Raw genomic sequence first — 21,335 nt, forward strand, 5'->3', positions numbered from 1 at the left:
GGAGATCCTGTCTTCTCTAGTATCCCACTTACATTAGGTGAGGACCTTTCCTGTTTGTGGTAGTTAAATATCAGAAAGAGAGATTCAAGCCAGGGACGCCGTCAATAATACTATGCGATATTCAGTATTATAATAAATTGGGCACATCAGAGGTAAATGTTAGTTGCAAATTGCGGGTCAAGATCTCGATTGTTTTTCATATTTGTCCAGAAAGTGATGTTATCTGTATGGAGTCACAACTTCTCCGAGCATAGAAATAAGCTATGACTTTCAGGCATTCCTTTGTGTTCTGCTGAATCCCGGGGGGGTTTCCAGGATGACGGTCCAGAATTGTGTCGATTTTTGCAATATCAGGGATCTAATAGCAATTCGCAAGAATAACACGTAGAGATAGTTGTAAATGTTACAATTATATGAATCAAACAATGCCAAACACTTCATGTTGATGAGGTTGGAAAGGATAGATATCCGTTTGTCACTCAAACTTAGGTGTAAGCCGGTCAAAAATAGTCTCTTTATATGCGTCAAACTCACCTGCACCTATTAATATGAATCGAACACACAAAGTGTTCCCCACACTCCAGATAAATACAAGGGAATTAATAGTGCTTGAAATGCTGATATGTATTAATGAGCAAAAGTGAAAAACATGAAGTGACACTGTGCAAAAAAAAACGCAAATCACATAAAATAAACAGGAAGGGGAGGGATGGTGAGGGAAGGGGGAAAGGTGATATCACTTAAAAGTGGGGGATATGATAAAGAAATCCCTAACAGGGAGGGAAGTAGGTGCGGTGAGAAGCAGGGGGCAACGTTTCGGGGTCACTTACTGTACACCTTCTACAGGCCCATTCTCATAGTCACCACAAAGTGGGACTATGGTACTTCCCGACTCCCTCACAGCTAAAACCTCCCAATGTAAAAACAAATGAAAGAAAGTTCAACACTACTATAACCAGGCGGGTGCAAGCAGTGCACAACTTGGTCACATTTGTTTGATTGTAGCAATGGGTGGAGGTGAAGCAGAGATGTGCAGAAGTAGGAATGTAAGGCAAGACCTGTTGACACCCAAGTCAGCTAGGGCTACAGAGGGTGATTGCAGGATAAAAAGCCCACCTCTGATTATTTTTCATAGTCATCAATAATACCTGCTGTCCCTATTTTCCTTATGTGAAAGCGGACAAGTCTACTTTGGAACCAATACAACATCGTATGTATTTTTCATAGGACTGTGTATAATAGAACGGTCAGCATTAATTTCTTCATATTACACCACCCTTTCCATGCCACGTGACTGGTCCCTTCACCACGTCACCCTGCGTGGGCTAAAAACACCCCCCAAAAATAAGTGAAAAGAGAATTAAACTAATGTTAATCTTTTAGCATCTTGATTGCCAAACGGGGCACTCAAGGGGTTAATGAGAAAACACTCACCTCACGGCCCAATGGGGATTTTCCTATTTAACCCCAATGCTGTTGGAAGTCCTTTAGCAGCAAAGGGTTAAAAAGATGTACATATTTGCAGTAAATAAAACTACATACATTTTCCATAATTATTTTCAACTATTACCTATGGGTACGAACACTTTGTTTAGATGAGTTTATTTTGCTATCATTTTTTTCTTTTAACTCTATAATATAATTTCCTCTTTTAGGGTTTTTTTGTTTTTAAATCTTTTTTTTTACTGAAATACCATGCAAATTTGTGATGGAGAGAGTTCGATTTCAAAATCACAATAACCCAAAAGTAAAAACATCACATTTGAAACCCTTCCACAGTACAAGGCCCAGCTAAACAGTGCAGAGCAATGCACTCCTGGCCTCTGCCGACGTGAGATACAGCGTCAGAAAGGCGCACTGACGCGGGATCTGGGTGTTACTGCCACACGGGCCAGACAAGCCGCACTCACACGGAGTATTTAGACCAGATCAGTCACACAGGTCAAAGTTTGACATCGGTCCAGGTTTAGAACCGAAACATTGACCTGTACGACCAATCGATAGTCTACAAAGTGCACGTGAGTGCTGATTCTTTGACTTTTGTACTACAGCAGCCAAGTGGTTTCCTGAAAGCACACAAAACTGTAACCAAAAAAAAACAAACAAATATACAAAGCGTTTTTTAATCAAAAGATATAGAAAAAAAGAAAACAAATAATATACACCTTTTGAAAACCCCTTGCAGTGCTTCTACTAATCGCTGATGTTACTGTGAGAGCAGAGAGCACGCAGAAGTAGAGACATGAATCGATTATGATACTGTACATCCAAATCACCGCTTTTCTACGGAATAATAAAAAATACATCTTAGGCGCCTTCAGCTTACCTGGTCTCATTAGCATCATATCAACTGGGAGATGCAGCTAAGAGACGGCAGCTGCAAACACTTCCCAGTCATTGGAATTTTCTAACTATCTGTTATTCCAATGACTGAAAGTATTTGCAGCTGCCGTCTGTTACCTGCATCTTTCAGTTGATATGATGCTAATGAGACCAGGTAAGGCCAGGTCCCCGGCGGTCCAGCCAATGAGGGCGAAACTCCCGGGTGACATCGCAGCCCTATCACGCCGCCCCCCTGTAGCTCTCTGCAGACCGGGGGACTCGGCAGCGCAGCCTAAGCTGAAGGCTCCTAAAATTTATTTTTACTTTATTATATGTATAGGCAGTATATATATGTACATATATATATACATACATATATATATACACATTGGAGTGGTACTAATATGGCTTTTGTTTGTACAATACACTTTGTGAAAATATACATCTTAACATAAGTCAAGTACAAAATGTACAAAATCTGCAAACTCATACAGAATTCTTTTAATTTATAATACACCTTTACAGTTCATAGATACAATAAAATATTTGCAGTTTAACTCTCTAAGATTTGATTTTTTTTTGGCTATTGGACAGTGGTTCATGGTCTGGAGGCCTCTTCATCATCGTCACTGTAGGCGGATTTGAAACAGACCTAGAAGATCAGAGAGAAGACGGTTAATGAAAGCAGGCGCCACTCTCCCTTCTTCAGGCTCAGTATCCAATGGTTAAATCCAGGGGGCCAGTCATACAAAGTGTGACGGTTCATCGGGTCGCCACATTTACATAATACCGGGCGCCGAAATCCAGTATGGAAGTGCGATGTCATAATGAGGGATATAGGAGGATTTACAAATGCTTCGCGCTGAATGGTATCTCTCGCTTGACCGCTATATTCTTTGGTTTGTATCATCTCTGCGCTTGACCGGGTGGGGAAAGATGTGCATTGAACTAACAGGTAGCGGTGGGGGGAAAAACAACGCCTATGGGGGTGGGTTATGGTATGAGATGACCAGGCAGTGTCCTAACTTTATTATTTTAATAATTTAGTAAGGCGACATCTATCGGAAAAGGGAACTTTTGTACACTCCAGTACAAAGCTATTACGTTTTTATGTCTGATTTCATGGCAGTCATTTTAAAGTTCAGGCATTAAGATACGGGACAATTACAGAAAGCGTCCCGAGAGACCTTTCTGGGAGAAGTTCACGAAATGAGGGACAGTTCTGTATGTATACGGGACGTCGGACAACCCTAGGGGTTCAGGAAAAGTGTTTGCAGAGGTTGGGGTAGGAGGAGGGTGGGCAGAATAAAAGATAATTCAATAATAATAATAAAATTTAAAAAAATGGTTTTTATAATACCAGGCATGTTTCACTACAATATATTAACCTCCTTAGCAGGTAGACCTGGCAGCAAAGAGGTTGTCCCCATTCAGTGCCAGCGGTGCCTACAATGCATTAGGATCTCCTGGCACTGTCCTGTGTTTCTACCCTCCCGTCTCCGTCCCTTCTGCTCCTTCAGACCATGACCCGGCTCAGTCAATATGGTCAACATGCATGGTTTTATCTATATGTGTTAAGGTCCTGAGCAAATATGACCCAATTACTCAAAATTACTCTTCTCGGAGATCTATCCTAACACCAAATGCTGAGAGGGGCTGGCAGTGGGAGATGAATGAATCGATGTACGGTTTTCTTTATTGTATTTTCCCAATTTCTCTGATTAACTGCTACCATGGTATTTTCCATGCAGAGGGCTTTAGTGTATCTTCTGTTTAGCAACATTTTGTAATAATAGCCAGGACGCCGTTCATTTAGCGCACCCCTCTTTTAGTCATACACTATTTAGGACGGTTTCTCTGGGTCTGAGCTGCTAATTCTACAGTGTCCTTAAGACTACACTAATTTTTTTCTTTTACCACTTTATATCCCTAATTGTACATGATTTATTTCACACACCGCACTATTATAGTTACAGTATTTATAGAAGTTATTTCACATCGGAGCCCCTGTTTGATGTTTGTGTTTTTATATGCCTTACGGACAGTAATAACCGAAGTATCTCACCCCTCTTCTGAAAAGTCGATGAAAGAAGCTTCTCTTTGGTCTCAGGGTCTGTTTGCTCACATCCAGGTCTGGCGACAAGCAGCCGTCCGTTTCATAAATGTTGATATCTTTAAAACACTCCGTTTCAATCATCTGCACGGAGGCACAGACGAAAACCTCAGTGGAAAGCTCTCACCCGTGCAACAAGACCACCACTGTTACCAGCATTCACAACACGGGCACAACAACTAAATGGGGGGGAAGACAGAAAGCTGCTGCCCCGCACTACAAAAATGAAAGTGAGTGACTAAAATAGAAAAATCTTTAGTGCAAAAACAGCGGCTTTCTGCCTTTTCCCCCCTGTGCTTCACTATTTGCGCCTGTGCACACGGAACCTACCCTGGAAGTGAAGGAAAAACTGCAACTCTATATCAAAGGACAGTGCAGATGGTCTACAACATGTCCTGTGAGTATGGACTCATTATGGGTTCAAGTATGTGCAATTGTGTAGCATTGTGTGCGCGGCGATTACCTGGTTTGTTCATACTCACAGTAGAGTTAGAACCTAGTGGGCGTTATTTTGCACAGCCCTCACAGGGAGTTATTCTATCTTATGGACACTTAACCATGGGTACATTCAAATGTGTTACACATCATGTTGTTATGGAAAGAAGAGGAATAACTATTCATTCATCTTTTCTTTCATAGAATTGCGTATTCGTTACCCTATAGAGCCCCAGTCCTCCCTACCCCAGGGAATTCTCTCTACAAAAACTCAATACACCACTAAAAGGAATAGTGACAAATGCAGATCCTCTGAATTACACAGGTGTGGCTTAGCCCGCTGCTATTTGCTGAGCAATCATTTCAGAAACTGGTCTATAAAAGGTAAATGTACTCAACTGAACAGACTGTGCAATCTTACATTTAAAATATCAGTTCCCTGTGTTTCTATGTTCTGTTTGTTTTTAAGCATTACCTGCATCGAGGGATCTTCGGGGGTCTGGATTTACATTCCTGGATTCTGAAGCACTACATGTTTGTAGATACCTGGCCTGGCCTGACCTGGAGATACTGAATACTGGCAATTGTACTCCCTCTTTCCCAGTGTGCCTAGCGCATTAAGCCCCACTTTAAAGGAGCACTGTGGTGTACGCAGGGTATATTGGGTTATGTGCCAAGCTCAACACCTGCATTTTTTCTATTTAATTAATTAAACGTTAAGACAGACATGTTGAACAGGTCAATGTATTAAGCTACTTTGCATCAACTTTAACTACCTAGCGATTTATGTGTTACTCATGTTAGCAGGCTGATCTAGGGAGGAAATGTATAATATATTACCAGGGCTGCGCAAGATTTTTTTTGGGGGGGGGAGGTAAGGAGCGGCAGAGGGGTGCGGCGGTTGCAGAGGTCCCGCGCTCTTCCCCAAGGCATTTAAATGAAATGCCGTGGGGAACGCGCGAGGCCTCTGCAACCTCAACTTACCGAGATTCAGCCAGCTTCAGGACGCGTCACCATGGCAACGCGCGGTCAAATGACGCCGCTGGGTCACGTGACGTCACGTGCCATTTGACGCCGCACCGAGGTAAGGGGGGACGACGACGCGAGAACAGAGGAGAGCAGGAAGGGGGGCGCAGCAACAAAAGTTTGCGCACCCCTGATATATACTATAATGGGCTGTATATAATCCTGTGTCCACCATCATTTTTTCCAGTTGTGTTAGTATAAAAAAAAACACCTGAAGTTTCATAAACTCCTCTGACAGGTAACATGCATCAAATGTTACACTACACAGGTTCTTTGGTTTTCCCTGCATGTAAACACTCTTTTCAGGGGTGTAACACTGTATATAGCTCCCCATACATTTAGCTCCCCCTATATCAGCAAGCAAACGGTCACATTGGCTTTTCGTGCACGAGCTTCATGGTTGGGAAGCCCAATTCCAGAAACCGTGTACAGTGCATGTGAGACGTGCAGTACCTCTTGCTGCCAGGGGATGGAGACACTTCCTGTTACAAATTTAGAATAGAAATCGTCGTCTGTGGTGTCCAGGTTCACTCCTTTCACGGTGGAAAACTGCTCAATGTCCAACACATCCTTGCAGTACACAGCACGTGGCTGGGGAAAGGGGAATTATTGTTGTAGTCGGTTACGGCAAAGTTGTCAGCCACACATCTGATTTTCAAGGACAGTTTAACCCAGGGCTGAATTTTGGAATTAGGGTGGTAAATGTAAATGTACAAAGTGGTTGGATATGCTCCATATGACAAAAAGGCAGCGTTAAAACAGATTGGGGTTTTTAAAATTAAATACCCCCCCCCATCTCATTAAAAAAAAATAGCCGTAGCCGAAGATGGCCTTTTAGGCTTGAGCCACGTGTCTCCATACTGATCTCGAATTGTATTAATATGTAATCCTACCAATTCCATAGTGTACAGATGTAAAGAGTATCCGAACACTTGAACCTTTGAAAATTTGGGGCAATCTCCCGGTAATGCTGCAACATTTCTCTGACATTTCTGCAGCCAGACTAATGGCCCATCTGATTAACACAGCAGGGATCCCTGGTCAGTTTGAATGGGGCTGCCAGGGACCCCCCGCTGTGTTAATCCGATGGGCCATTAGTCTGTCTGCAGAAATGTCACAGAAACGTTGCAGCATTACTGGGAGATTGCCACAGATTTTCCCAGGCAAGTGTTCAAATACTCTTGGCTGCATCAGTATGTCTCGCAACACAGAATTCTGGCACAGACGTTCCCATCAGTGTCTTGCCACGGCACCAGGGCACTATTGTACAAACATTCCATGCAAAACTATTCTGCACGTGGCCAGAAGGCGACTATTTCAAATAGAATTAAAAAAACACTTGTGCTATCCCCCTTGGGAATTAATAGCACTGATATGTTTATATGTTTAGTGCAGGGGTGGCCAGCTAAAGTCCTCAACAGCTACCAACAGGTCAGGTTTTCAGGATATCCCTGCTTCAGCACAGGTGGCTCAGTCGATGACGGCACCACCTGTGCTGAAGCAGGGATGTCCTGAGAACCTGACCTGTTGGTAGCTCTGGTGAGTGGAGTTGGCTCTCCCTGGTTTAGTGGGTTAGATTTGTTATCTCGATTCGATATCAGACACGTACAAGCGCTGTGTAAATGCTGTGAGATTTGAACAATATTCATTTGCCTTCATTTCCAGTTGGGAACGGAATGCGACTGTCTCTCTTGTTTACTTCACGCCAATGATAACCTAACCCTCGATGCGCACCAATGTTTCTTAGAGAACAAACACGGAAATGACACAGGAACAGAGAGGATCAGAGGCGATCAGAGGCCGAGATCCGGGCTGTAAATCCCACATGGAAATTCAGGTTTCAGGGTATACAAAATCTCCGGGGTCTCAAATGATAAATAATGACAAGTATTTTATATTTCGCTAATGGTGGTCATTATCTAGGTAAGTGTTTAAAGGTATCACTGTCACTTTAGAACTGCACCTCTGAAGCGAACGTTTGCTTGTGCAGAAGCGAGCGACTCCTTTCCATGGCCACTGACTTGTGGCACGTGTTACCCGACTGCTGACCAGTGTTATACTCCAAATACACTGGCCAACTCCAGTCCTAAAGGGTCACCAACAGGTCAGGGATTAAGGATATTTAATTCTGGCCAGAGCTAAAATGAGTACCTTGTCCGCCCTTTAGAAAGCTCTTACAGCTGCTCTGAGTAGATACTGCGTGTGTACAATATGTGTGTTTGTGGGGGTGTAATATTCATGCATGTGCTGTATGTGAATGCTTATACAGTATATACCTATTAGTGTGTATAGTACAGTATATGTATGTGTTTGTGGGGGTGTAATATTCATGCATGTGTTGTATGTTAATGCTTATACAGTATATACCTATTAGTGTGTATAGTACAGTATATGTATGTGTTTGTGAGGGTGTAATATTCATGCATGTGCTGTATGTGAATGCTTATACAGTATATACCTATTAGTGTGTATAGTACAGTACATGTGTGTGTGGGGGTGTAATATTCATGCATGTGCTGTATGTGAATGCTTATACAGTATATATACCTATTAGTGTGTATAGTACAGTATATGTATGCATGTGGGGGTGTAATATTCATGCATGTGCTGTATGTGAATGCTTATACAGTATATATACCTATTAGTGTGTATAGTACAGTATATGTATGTGTTTGTGGGGGTGTAATATTCATGCATGTGTTGTATGTTAATGCTTATACAGTATATTCCTATTAGCGTGTGTACAGTATATGTATTTGTTTGTGGGGGTGTAATATTCATGCATGTGTTGTATGTTAATGCTTATACAGTATATACCTATTAGTGTGTATAGTACAGTATATGTATGTGTTTGTGGGGGTGTAATATTCATGCATGTGTTGTATGTGAATGCTTATAGAGTATATACCTATTAGTGTGTGTACAGTATATGTATGCATGTGGGGGTGTAATATTCATGCATGTGTTGTATGTTAATGCTTATACAGTATATATACCTATTAGTGTGTGTACAATATGTGTGTTTGTGGGGGTGTAATATTCATGCATGTGCTGTATGTGAATGCTTATACAGTATATACCTATTAGTGTGTATAGTACAGTATATGTATGTGTGTGTGGGGGTGTAATATTCATGCATGTGCTGTATGTTAATGCTTATTCAGTATATACCTATTAGTGTGTATAGTACAGTATATGTATGTGTGTGTGGGGGTGTAATATTCATGCATGTGTTGTATGTTAATGCTTATACCTATTTGTGTGTATAGTACAGTATATGTATGTGTGTGGGGGTGTAATATTCATGCATGTGCTGTATGTTAATGCTTATACAGTATATACCTATTAGTGTGTATAGTACAGTATATGTATGTGTGTGTGGGGGTGTAATATTCATGCATGTGTTGTATGTTAATGCTTATACAGTATATACCTATTAGTGTGTATAGTACAGTATATGTATGTGTTTGTGGGGGTGTAATATTCATGCATGTGCTGTATGTGAATGCTTATACAGTATATACCTATTAGTGTGTATAGTACAGTATATGTATGTGTGTGGGGGTGTAATATTCATGCATGTGCTGTATGTGAATGCTTATACAGTATACAGTATACAGTATATACCTAGTAGTGTGTATAGTACAGTATATGTATGTGTGTGGGGGTGTAATATTCATGCATGTGCTGTATGTGAATGCTTATACAGTATATACCTATTAGTGTGTATAGTACAGTACATGTGTGTGTGGGGGTGTAATATTCATGCATGTGTTGCAGCTCTCGGAATATTTTAGAGAGAGACATTTGTTATAGAATGGCTCTCCTTCCTTGAGAGGTTGCAGACCCTGCTCAACCCGATCAACACCAAGCAAGTCAAACGGTTCTGGATAACGAAACTAACGCCCTTTGTGTTGTTCTTACAAACCAACGAGTAGATTAATTTCCGAATTCATATGCACCATCTTAAATTTCAAGAAATGTTGACTGAACCCGATAATAAAGTAGGAAAAATGTTCTGCTAATCAAAGAAACGTAACCCATGAAAATGTAGAAGTATCCAATCAATGTTATGATCTTCAGAACACTAATCTGCAGCTGCAATCACTTATTTTTCATGCAATTTTAATTTTAGGTGGGGAGTGGGGGGGGGGGGGGGTATTCAACATAAGGTGAGCGGGGAGTAGATACAGAATAGTGTGTTATAATCAAAATATGTCCCAAATTATATTCGACATAAGGAAGGAGAGACAGCAAAGACATCCTGTTTGTAACAACACCACAAAGTATCCACCACTTTAAAAAGTGCATTTCCCTTCCCCCTCCATGTCACATTTTTGTTTAGAGAGAGATTTCATCATGATACTGGACTATAGGGCGTCGGTTTTTACATCTAGTTTTTTTTTTTGTTAAACTGTATTTTATTCCTAAAAGTGATCATGAAACAAAAATGGCCACCCCCTGAACGAGGCTATTAGTTGTACATTTTACAGTTTAAAAACTACACAATCTGCTACTGTATAATATATTGCTTTCCTGTTACTCCAACCGAAAGAATGGCCATCATCAAGTCTATCAGTATTCTTATACATTCGCGTATGTGATCCCTCACAGGAAAGGTGCTTACATCGGGAGCGAATGGCGGGTCCAGCATGTTTGCCTCTAGGCGCTTGAAATTAATGTTCTTGAATATGGGATTTTGCTTTACACCGGTTGCTCCCTCTCCTTTGCAGCCCAGTCTCTGCTTGGGATCTTTAGCGAGTAGCTGCAGGGGGAGAGCAAAGACACATCTTGTTATGTGGTGGATAGATTATTTAATACAGGGGAGCGCAAACTTTTGCTGCCCCTGTCTTGCTTGCTCCGGTTCTCGCCGCACCCCCCCCCCCCAACTTGCATCCGCGTTAAATGCCGCTGCAGGGTCATGTCACGTGACCCGCGGCGTCATTTGACGCCACGTCATATGGCCCTGCGGCGTGGTGACGCTTCACACAGCCGGCTGAAGAAAGGTAAGTGGAGTGTTAAAGAGGCCTCACGTGATCCCCCGCATTTATGTAAATGCCTTGGGGAAGAGCGCGGGGCCTCTGCAACCGCCCGCGCCAAAAATGTCCCTTACTTAAACAGGGCCACATATAATGGAGGGTCAGGAAGACCTAAAGAGGATGCAAGTGACACCCATGACAGGGATTCCTCGAGAAAGGCCCCCATAGTGTCACACAGGGGACTTGCCTACAGACAAGCCAAAATTGCACACTAGCAAGCCAATGTAGGGACTAGGAGAGATCTGCACAGGATGACAGGATTTGGGGTCCTCGATAGAAGGTGCACCCCTGCATAGATTCCTGGTAGGCTGCAAGCAAAACCTCATGTCCACATACAAAGGATTGCCGTTTATCCACCCAAAGTGTATGAAAAGGTGACTTGTCATGAGCCTCCCTAGAGTGCTGCTTCAGCACCCAGGACAGTAGTATGTATGTCTGGAAAATAGTAAACAAAGAGAACCAGTTTGTCTGAATAAAGTTCCTGGCGCCCTTCGTTTCGCCTGCGCTTACTGTACATCACCCGCCTGCACGGATGCCAGCACCCTGAGAGAAGGTCAACCAAGATACTGAGCACTTACACCAAATTAACACTACCTCGATGGCAACACTCCTTTGGGCCAGGCAAGGTGGGGTTACATTAGCATGAATTCATTTGCACCCCCCAATTGCCAAAGACAACTACTAAGAGCAGTGACCTTTACAGTCTGCGTGTGCGCGGGGGATCCGCACAGACCTGAAGGTCGGGCCCTCACTGTGCTGCAGCTGTTACAGCAGGAAGAGGTTACCTCTAGTCTGCAGCACCACGAGAACTCAGCCGTGAAAAACACGCTGCGCAGACCGAGGGCGCTGCAGAGATACAAAGAGGTTTGCGATGCCACTGAGAAAAACGGCTCCTCTGTTATTTTAGGAGGATTTAGGTAGCTTTATTTAAAGATAATTGTGGGTAGGCTTCTTTAAAAGTGCAAAAACAACACCCGAGTTATTTTATTTACATTTTTTGACATTCAGTGACCATCTTTTCACAATGGGATAGAGCGACGTGGCTACCAGTGACCTCATAGTTGTCACTTGTAACATCAGATTATTCTCAGTAGTGCAATGTGTCCCAAGGTGGACAAAGCTGGACGTCAATAATGATCTATTATGAAATCATCAGAATGCAGATACACTTATTGTGTGAATATTATGTATTTGTTATAAAGTACAATTCCAAAGTGCGGGGGAACAGCCTCAGGCGAGGAGAATCCTGCTTGTGCAGCCAACACAACAAACACATTTCTTCATAGTGCAGGTCTCCTCTAAGACAGATACAAAGTAGAGCTCTACTCACACGTTCATAATGAAGTTCTCCATTTAATGTGACAGCCAAGAACAGTGGACAACCAACGTTTCAGGTCCCATATGGACCTTTCATCAGGTCACGATGAATGCTCCATATGGGACCTTGAACGTTGTTATTCCCCTGTTCTTGGCTGTCACATTAAATGGAGAACTTCATTAGGAACTTGTGAGTAGAGCTCTACTTTGTATCTCTGTCTTAGAGGAGACCTGCACTATGAAGAAATGATTTGTATTTGCTATAAAAGAATCAATGGTTCCTTAATATAAAGTATATCCAAATGAACTCCTTGTTTCTGATAATCGAGCCCCACTGAAAATATGAAGAAAAAAAAGAGTGGGTGCCGAGCCGGTGTACTGTAAATGACACTTTCCCCCAATCACAATGAACTATAAGGCCGCGTCCATAGTGGATCGGACGGCACAAGCGACGTCGCTCTTGTCAAATCCAAACCAATGGAGGCCAATGCGCATGTCCATAGCATGTGAGTGCTGAAGCGCATTGAGACAAACTGGTTTGTCTTTGCTGCACGACGGCTGTGTCATGTGCACGGTTCAGCCAATGAGGGCGAAGCAACACCCCCATTGCTAAACCCTGCAGGACACAGACCTCGGCAAGTACAGGTGCGCGTGACGTCACGCGCTCGGTCGCGCCTGTACTATGTCCGAGGCCTTAAGGTGTTGAGCGATGTCAACATCGCAGGCCCTCATCCGGAACCAATCAATGAACATGAGCATCCAATAGGACAATCTCCTCCAGAACATGGCACTTGGGATGTGCTAGACACATCAGTATTTGCTTTTAATTTCCAAACCTCTGTTTTGACCCACCATCCTGCAGATTGCCTTGGCGCCCTCCGAGAACTTCTCAGAATATTCCTCCTCGTCCTCCTTCACCCTCCGATCCACCTCGTCTCGCTTCACCTTCTCCTTCCGCTTCCTGAACGGCGACTGACCCTGTATCATCTCGTATATCAGGCAGCCGAGACCCCACCAGTCAGGACTGAATGTGTAGCTTTCATTGTTGATGACTTCAGGTGCTAGGGGAAAGGACAGGCTTTGTTTAACCCTTTTGCTCCCAACGTACTGCCCCATAAGTAGTCTAGCAGGTGCATTGAACTGATTCTACATACTAAAAAAAAAAAACAATTTTATTAGAGCACAAAATGCTATATTCCTTAGACACGTGCTGTATATCTATTTAGCTAGAGGTGTGTGTGTGTCCTCCACAATTTCTGCATATTTCTGATGTGAATTTTTGTGGTTGTGGAAAAAAACCGTCCACCGCTGTGAATTTTATATGCATGTCTCCTTATCTGACAAGGCAGACTTGGAATGTTTCGTTGTGTTACGGTTACTTTAATCCCCACTGTGCACTGCAAGCTGCCTGACACCAAGGAGCAGTACGGAGGAGCAGGAACTTAAGGACTGGGATTGGTATACAGATACTTGGCATCATTACACAGTGCCGCACATTCATTTTCAGAGGTTGTCTGAAGCTATCCCTTGCCTGGACATAAAATAGTGCGTTTTAATTAGCAGTGTTTTTGTAAGGAAAAATGTGCAAGAACTATAAGAAAAAATATATATATTAGAAGATTTAAACTAAAAAAATAAATCATTCAGCTTATAGTAAGGAAAAGTGATTGAACACGAATGTATCCCTTCCCATTTAGTATTTCAGCTCCATTGCCAATAGTTTCTCATTGATCCCTATAAAATCTGCAGGAACTCAGCTCCAGTTCTCCCAACAAGAGAACTCAGTAAGTATACCTGTACCGACCGTGACGTGGGGGGTTTGGTCAGATGCGTACATACAATACATACCCATATAACCCACTGTCCCTACACGTCCATGGATGGATTCTCCTTCGGGTATTCGCACAGCTAATCCAAGATCGGAAATCCTGATGTGTCCTGTCCAGCAAAACAACACTGCATGATCTCTAGGAGTCAATGCTAACACACAGCTCTAAACAACTTCTGCACAAGGGCCCACACCCCAACACAGCAATCCCCATAAAAAATGCAAGTTCATAACATTTTTATTAAAAAGTCCTATAAATGAAGAAGTTCTTGGTTCTCATTTTTCTTTTGGTTTGGCTTCTGATGGCAATCCCCAGCGGCGCTGTATCACTTTGTTTCACTGAGATTTTGTTAAACGCTGTATATATTATCTGCACTCGGGAGTCCCCAATTGATCGAGATATTTGCTGTTTTTACCACAAAAAGGCAGCTGTGTTCAGACTAGCTTTGGCGACCAATAAGAAGCCGCAACATCATCAGGAGTTGACGTAGCAGCTTTCTATTGGTGACCGCCCAGTATAAAAAAGTTATTTTAACGTAAAAAAAGAAACCCAAAAAAAAAACCCCCCGCAGTTTTCGGCCATAAATCTCAATGAATGTCTAAGGGGAATTTCAGCCTAAAAGGCCTCTTGGGAGATATAGAATAACCACAAAGTATTTATATACTATTGAATAAAATTGGGGTCCATATTCATTAATTGCAGTTTTGTGAATGAACTCAAGTGCTTTTTTTTTGGGGGGGGGGGTTATATAACACGAGAAAAAGATGGGTGGTGGACTTACCACGATCATCCAGCAAAATATTTTCAGGCTTCAAGTCTCTACAAAAAATGTCAATAGAAAAAAAAAATGATTAAAGACAATAGTTATCTGATTAAACTTGTGGCATATTATTGTCTCCAATTTTGCAGTTCTTGGTTGCTTTGTTTTGCAATCATTTTTACATCATTTCCAGCTGGCAGAGTCTGCAAGATGCTTATTTGTATTCAATGCACAAATAACGGATTATTGATCCTTAGGATTGTGTATATACACATCATCTTCAGCCCTGGTCATGCTGTGGTTAGAAGCTGCTTCTTCTTCTTCGTGTTTCACTCACCTGTAAACTATTCTCTCCTGCTGCAGGTCTCCCAACCCGCAGCACAGCTCTGCAGCATAGAGAACGGCTCTCTGCTCATCAAAGCCAGGGTTTCCCATGCTGTAAATGTGAAACTTCAGGTCCCCTCCGTTCATAATGGTTAATACCAGGCACAGGGCGTCCTTCGTTTCATATGTGTAGGCCAAACTAACCTGAAGATAAAAGAGAATTGATTTCATATACATTTATTCTGGCGAAGATTCCCCCACTAACCAAACCGCCGAGTGTAAAACACCAAATCAAAAGACGGTCATAGAAATGTAATATTTATAACTCAAAACTAAATGTTTGCAGTGTTGATCTCCCCTCCAAAGCATTGCGTTTATTGAATAATAACATTTCATAGAGCGCTTTCCTTCCAATGGGACTCAAAGCGCGTCACACTCACAGGACAGTGCGCGGTACGCAGCCCCTGCCCAGAGCAGCTTACAACCTGTGCTTTTGGGTCCCTGAGGCACAGGGAGATAACGTGACTTACCCAAGGTCACTTGCAGCGGACACCGGGAATTGAACCAGGCTCCCCTGATACAAACTCGGAGTGACTGGTCTCGGTGTCTTTACTCACCGAGCCACGTCTCCTCTTCGTTCCCATCCAAACATATATATATATATATATATATAAAAAAAAAAGTACAAACCTAATCATTTAAGAGGACCACACAGCCCTAACAAACCCCAATAGAGACCAACAAATGTCCCTTGACCACACTGTACAAGTCATTATCGATCATTAACGGGTCAGTGTGTGGTGTGGTATACAAGTCAATGGGCCTTATAGAAAAAGAGGCCTCTCTGCCCTCTCCAGCAACAGCCCTATTTCAGGGTCAGGACGGGCCTTATAACGAAACTGACCTGCTCGGTGAATCACTTGGTGAAACAGCGAACGGCTGGGGGGAAATTTCAGCTCATTGTTTAGCACAGGGGGTTCTCAACTCCGGTCCTGAAGACCCCCCTCAAACAGGTCAGGTTTTCAGGATCTCTCTGCTTCAGCACAGGTGGCTCAGACAACTGAGGCCTCTGTACTGAAGCAGGGATTTCCTGAAAACCTGACCTGTTGGGGGTGTCTTAAGGACCGGAGTTGAGAACCCCCTGGTTTAGCACTTCAATGGTTCACAATGTGGTGTGTGGGGGGGGGGGGGGGAGGGGAGGTAAGGGGAGTAGTTTGGGGGGTGGGGGCTGAGTTTATAAATGTGTCCACACACGTCGGAAAGTTTTACACGTCTCTGCTATTAATACAGCTATTAAGCCAAAGAGGCTGTGAAAACATTGCTCTGGATTCCAGGCTGCCTGGCCATTGAAGTGGTTTACAATGTGAAATGTGGATCTGTTACCACTCGTCTCTCGTGTGGCAGTTTGTGCCTTCTATTAACTCACCACTAGGAGTCACTGTTACCACATGTACTGCACTGACTGGCTCATTCTGATAATATGCTATAAAGCTCCAGACCCAGCAATATCCTACATGTGTTTTTTATAAATCAGTTCTGTGCTATGAGAAAATACTTGCAGCATAAAAAAAAAAAAAACAACGCCGAATTATATTTTTCATGTATTATAATGTAACAAGCATTTTTTGTTTCTATAGCAACCATTTACAAAGTCACACCCTCTTCTGAAACAGGCTCGGGCACACCCCTGTTTGAGCCCTGCCCTCTCTCTAGCAGTGCACCAATTATATCTAGTGACTGCCTGGTCACATGATCTTCCCCACAGAACTTGGCATCTTTTGTCCTCTTCTGCTGCACTGACGGCCATTTAGTGAACCCCAGATTAGAATATTCACCGATCCATCACAGGAGAACAGATCGATGGCTAACTATAGCAACTTAGCTAATTACTTATCATTGTGTGGATTGTATTGATGTACGTATTAAAGGGAAAACATTATTATTATTATTTTTTTATGCAGCTTGGACCGCTGCTTTAAACGAACAATAAAAAAAAATATACAAATGACAATTATGAAAAATAAACAAAAATCGATGGTGCAGTAAGGAGATTTGTACGCCATTCACATCAGTGGAGCAATGGAAGGCAGGTAAATGCTTAAATGTTTAAAAAATGTATAAGAATGTTTTGTAGAACAGTAAAGCTCATGAATTTTTTAGCACAATCAATACTGACCAACATTTCAACGGCACTTTCCACTTTTAAGTGTCTAGGCCTGGTTTAATGCATAATTTATGAGCCTCTGCTCTCTTAGGATGCAACGTCTGCCACAGAATTGAGCGGTTGTGGTGTCTCTACAGGTAACAGACAATGTTACAATGATAGGATGTGACTAATCTCTCCAGTGTTCCAGGAGCCTTCAACCCTCTTGCATTGTTGTTGGAGACATCACCAGCACATACATGGTCAAGATATGAAGATGGACCCATCTGGGGCCACAGGGACCAGCAGTGGAATGGTCAATCCATGGCCAAACGTTACGTTTGCTGACAGAAAAATGTAACCTCAACCTCTCATGCCACCACTCAACATAGAAGTGTTGAACTACATAATGATGAGGAGTCTCTCTATACACTCCCCTCTCCCAAAAGCTTCTGCACCGACTTGCAGTCCTACTAATCTGCCTGTGCTGCTGCTGCATAGGGCTACTGAATTAGGCTAAGGCCCCGCTACCAGAGTCAGCGCGCCCGCACTGCAGACAGGCGGTGCGCTGACACTACACAGACAGCGATATGCGGTCTGTAGGGAGCGGGAGGTGGGCGGGAGTGGGAGGTTTGACAGGGAGGGGGGGCGTGGCTTGAGCGGAGGGACCCGCTACTCTCCCCCCCCTCCCTCCACGGACTCGGGTTGGAGCTGCTGAGGGTAAGTAAAACACACACACACACAGGCACACACATACACACACAGACAGAGGCAGGCACTCACGCACTCATACACACACACACAGACAGAGGCAGGCACTCAGGCACACACACACACACACACAGGCACTCACGCACTCAGACACACAGACAGGCACTCACCTGCTTTCACTCCACACTCCTCCCCGCTCCCCGAAGCCTCTCCTCCTCCCGAAGCCTCCCCTCCCCATTGGCTTACAGCCACACCACATGACGCGTCAACGCTAGGGAACACCATTTTCTTGTGTCCCATAGCGGCTGACGCGCCACAGCGTGTAGTCAGCTGTGCCGCCAGGGGGGACCGGGACCGGCTCGCGAGGATTCCCCTGCTGGTGGGGAACTCGCGACATGGCCGCCCGCGCCAACGAGCGCAGCGGGACCGAGGCCTTAGAGGACTCCGGTCTGAATTTAGGCAAATCTCTACAAGCCGATCCCTCCTCTACGCCTCTCTGCTTCACAGATCGCTGTGCACTGGAGGGAGAGGAAATTTACGCTCTCAAATATACAGCATAGGAGCAAAACCAAACTGAATAATGCATATAGTCCATCCGATCGTTAGTGGCGTTATGTGCTGCGTGGCGGACGTCGCACAAGGTGCTGGTTCATGGAGTAGTGCAGTACCAGTACCCAAGCTTTCCTAAATCTATGACAAACGTTACTCCGTAATAAATAATACCGCTGAATTGTCTGTGTCGCTTGAGAAATCCCCAAACAGCTCAATAAAACGTGTTCAAGCCCCCGCGTTACAGTTTGCTGTTTCTTGACCAGCACATGTTAAACCGCTTTGATGAGGAGCCAGGGATAGCCACTGGCAGTATTATTTATTTTGCTGTACAGACAGTAACTATACAAAAACAAAGCGACCTCCTACTTCAGCGAAAAAGTATGAGTCGGGAGAAGGTGTACCTCTGGGTAGAAGGGTAGATAGACTTACAAAACAAAGTGACCCCCACTTATACAGTAACAACACAAAAGGGAAATCAAACTCCTTCCAAATGTCAGCTCACGTTTGCAAACTAAATTTAGAAATTTAAAAATACTTTTGGGTGTAATTAAATTACTCACTCTCTTTCCCCCGCCCCCCCAATTTTCCCCCACCATTCTCCCCAACCCACCATTTGTTTTTATATTCCAAGATGCCACCATTATATTTTATAAATATATATCTCCTAACTAACCCAAAGTTAATAAAGGACTTAAGAATAGGAAATAAATAAATAATAGAGCAATACTTACTACAAATAGACTATTTACTTTTTCTAAAATCTGTTTCTCGTTTAGCGCCATGGACTCTCCCTTTCTCTTCTTTATCCTCTTCTTCTCGAGCTTTTTGCACGCGTACATTTTCCCGGTGGCTCTGACTTGGCAGGCGCACACCTAGCAGAATACAAGGGAATGGGACATTTAGAACTGCGGTTTCATGCGGGACAGGCACTTACAGCCAGGGGCGTATCTATACAGAGAAGCTGACAATCGAACCCATGGAGAAAGCACTCAACAACTCACCCGGAAATGGCAAAAATAAAGAAAATGTATTAAACTACATGATTAAAAACAGGGACATACTGGGGACAAAACAAGGGGATTTTCCTCCCACGCGTTTCACGCTTACAGCGCTTTCTCAACACTCCTTAGGCTTCTCTAGGTTCTGCTTTTTGACAGGATGGACTTGCAGTGGTCATGCAGGACTGCATACCTGGGACGGGTGCTAATTGTTTGTTTGAAGACGGCGCATCATTGCGAGCAGCCTAACGCAGCACCGTGACCACGGAAGGACGGAAGAACAACTTCAAATTCGAGCAGGGTGTTAGAGATAATTAAATATTTTCCTCTTCAACATATATCACCGCCAGTTGTTCAATTAGAGCTATCAGGCTCATTCCGTTTATACACCGTTTCAAGTCTTTATCTTCTACATCTGCATACTAGTTGTTCCAAAGAAATTCTATATACCTGCATACTAAAGCTGCTGATAATACCGATTCTTTACATGTACAATATACTTATATATATATCAAATATATTGGGTTACCTTTTGAGCTATGAATGGCCATTTCTTGTTCAGGGGCGTAGCTATAGCCCAGGAGCCCGCACTCTTGGGGGCCCGCTCCCATGGTTGACCAATCCGCTGACTGTGCGTGCAGGAAGAGCGCTTGACAACCGCGCATGCGCAGTCGGCAAGGGCTCTTCGCGCACACGCAGTCGGCAAGGGCTCTTCGCGCATGCGCAGTCAGCAAGGGCTCTTTAGGCATGCGCAGTCGGCATGTGCCAGTTCGCATGCACAGACACCGCAATTAGATTTTTGGCCCGGTTGCCCGGCCATGTCTTGCTATGCACCGCTTGTAGGGTTTCCCTGCTTGTAGGGTTTCCCTGCTTGATCACTACGTGGAACTCACCTCGCCAAATCCTCCTTTCCCAAGCACTCTGTAATGTCGAAACGTGTTCTTCGTGACTGGTTGCCTTTTTAAAACGAGAGGGGGTGGGGTAAAAGGGAGGTGAATTATTCCACTCATATTCAGGTCTAACAAAAGACAAAAAGCCCCAATGCTACAGCCAACATATCAAATGATCTAGTTAAATGCTTATCCGTCTTTCCATAAGTAAGGGTCATTTAGTCAAATTCTTTGGCCAAAGTATCTTTAAGCCGGTAACCATGCCAAGATGTCCCACCCTTTTACAGGTCCTAACGCTATCTCAGTAAACGTTCTCTTTAGCTCTCTGATGGAAGAAGAAGTCCTAATAGACTTTATATTTTGACACCAATATATATGGTGGTGGGATTGGGTTCTGAGCTTGCAGGGGCTGTGTGTTCATTCAGTCTTCTATTGTCATTTCCACTATTATTTTTGATAGTCGAAAAAGATAACGGTTGAATTTGCAACGAAATAAAAGAACTCGGCCAGGTAACCCCTTTAGCAGTATCGCCAAAAGCACTCCCCAGTTTGTTCTGAATATATCACTGCATTCTGACTACTTATCCTATCCATGGAAAATGGAGATGTAAAGAAGCTAAAACGGACGAGGACATGGAACTTGCTTGGCAATGCCGATCCTTCATCTCAACTTTTTTTTTAATGGTTAGTTTATCATTTGACCCTCTTGCCGTCATGCGTTGCGGGACCCCCTGCCAGCAAAAGGGTTAAGAATTATCAAGAAAGCTTTGCAAAATGTAGTCTGAAACTGTGAAGGAACAATTATAGCATGGAATATACATGCACCACCGGGGGATGCCAGGGGAACACAGGAAACCATATTTTGTGTGTATTCCA

The 21,335-nt window shown here is 43.5% G+C and overlaps 1 protein-coding gene across 14 annotated transcripts in view; it reads right to left on the reverse strand.

Moving 5' to 3' along the window:
- Positions 1-2,107: 2,107 nt before the first annotated feature.
- The window catches only part of GRK4 (G protein-coupled receptor kinase 4), a 186,055-nt gene continuing 166,827 nt past the window's right edge, over positions 2,108-21,335 (reverse strand). For 12 of the 14 annotated variants that reach the window (XM_075570342.1, XM_075570326.1, XM_075570299.1 and 9 more), the window contains 10 exons: positions 20,463-20,526; positions 19,303-19,443; positions 15,179-15,369; positions 14,863-14,900; positions 14,101-14,190; positions 13,105-13,313; positions 10,524-10,661; positions 6,350-6,487; positions 4,388-4,519; positions 2,108-2,974 (listed from right to left, as the gene is read on the reverse strand). In XM_075570342.1, the coding sequence (XP_075426457.1) occupies positions 2,921-2,974; positions 4,388-4,519; positions 6,350-6,487; positions 10,524-10,661; positions 13,105-13,313; positions 14,101-14,190; positions 14,863-14,900; positions 15,179-15,369; positions 19,303-19,443; positions 20,463-20,526 (1,195 nt within the window). In that variant the 3' untranslated portion in view covers positions 2,108-2,920. The remainder of the gene's footprint in view (positions 2,975-4,387; positions 4,520-6,349; positions 6,488-10,523; positions 10,662-13,104; positions 13,314-14,100; positions 14,191-14,862; positions 14,901-15,178; positions 15,370-19,302; positions 19,444-20,462; positions 20,527-21,335) is intronic. The other 2 variants (XM_075570307.1, XM_075570359.1) reach the window with 2 other exon arrangements.

Source organism: Ascaphus truei, chromosome 1 (assembly GCF_040206685.1).
Source record: "Ascaphus truei isolate aAscTru1 chromosome 1, aAscTru1.hap1, whole genome shotgun sequence".
Lineage (NCBI taxonomy): Eukaryota > Metazoa > Chordata > Amphibia > Anura > Ascaphidae > Ascaphus > Ascaphus truei.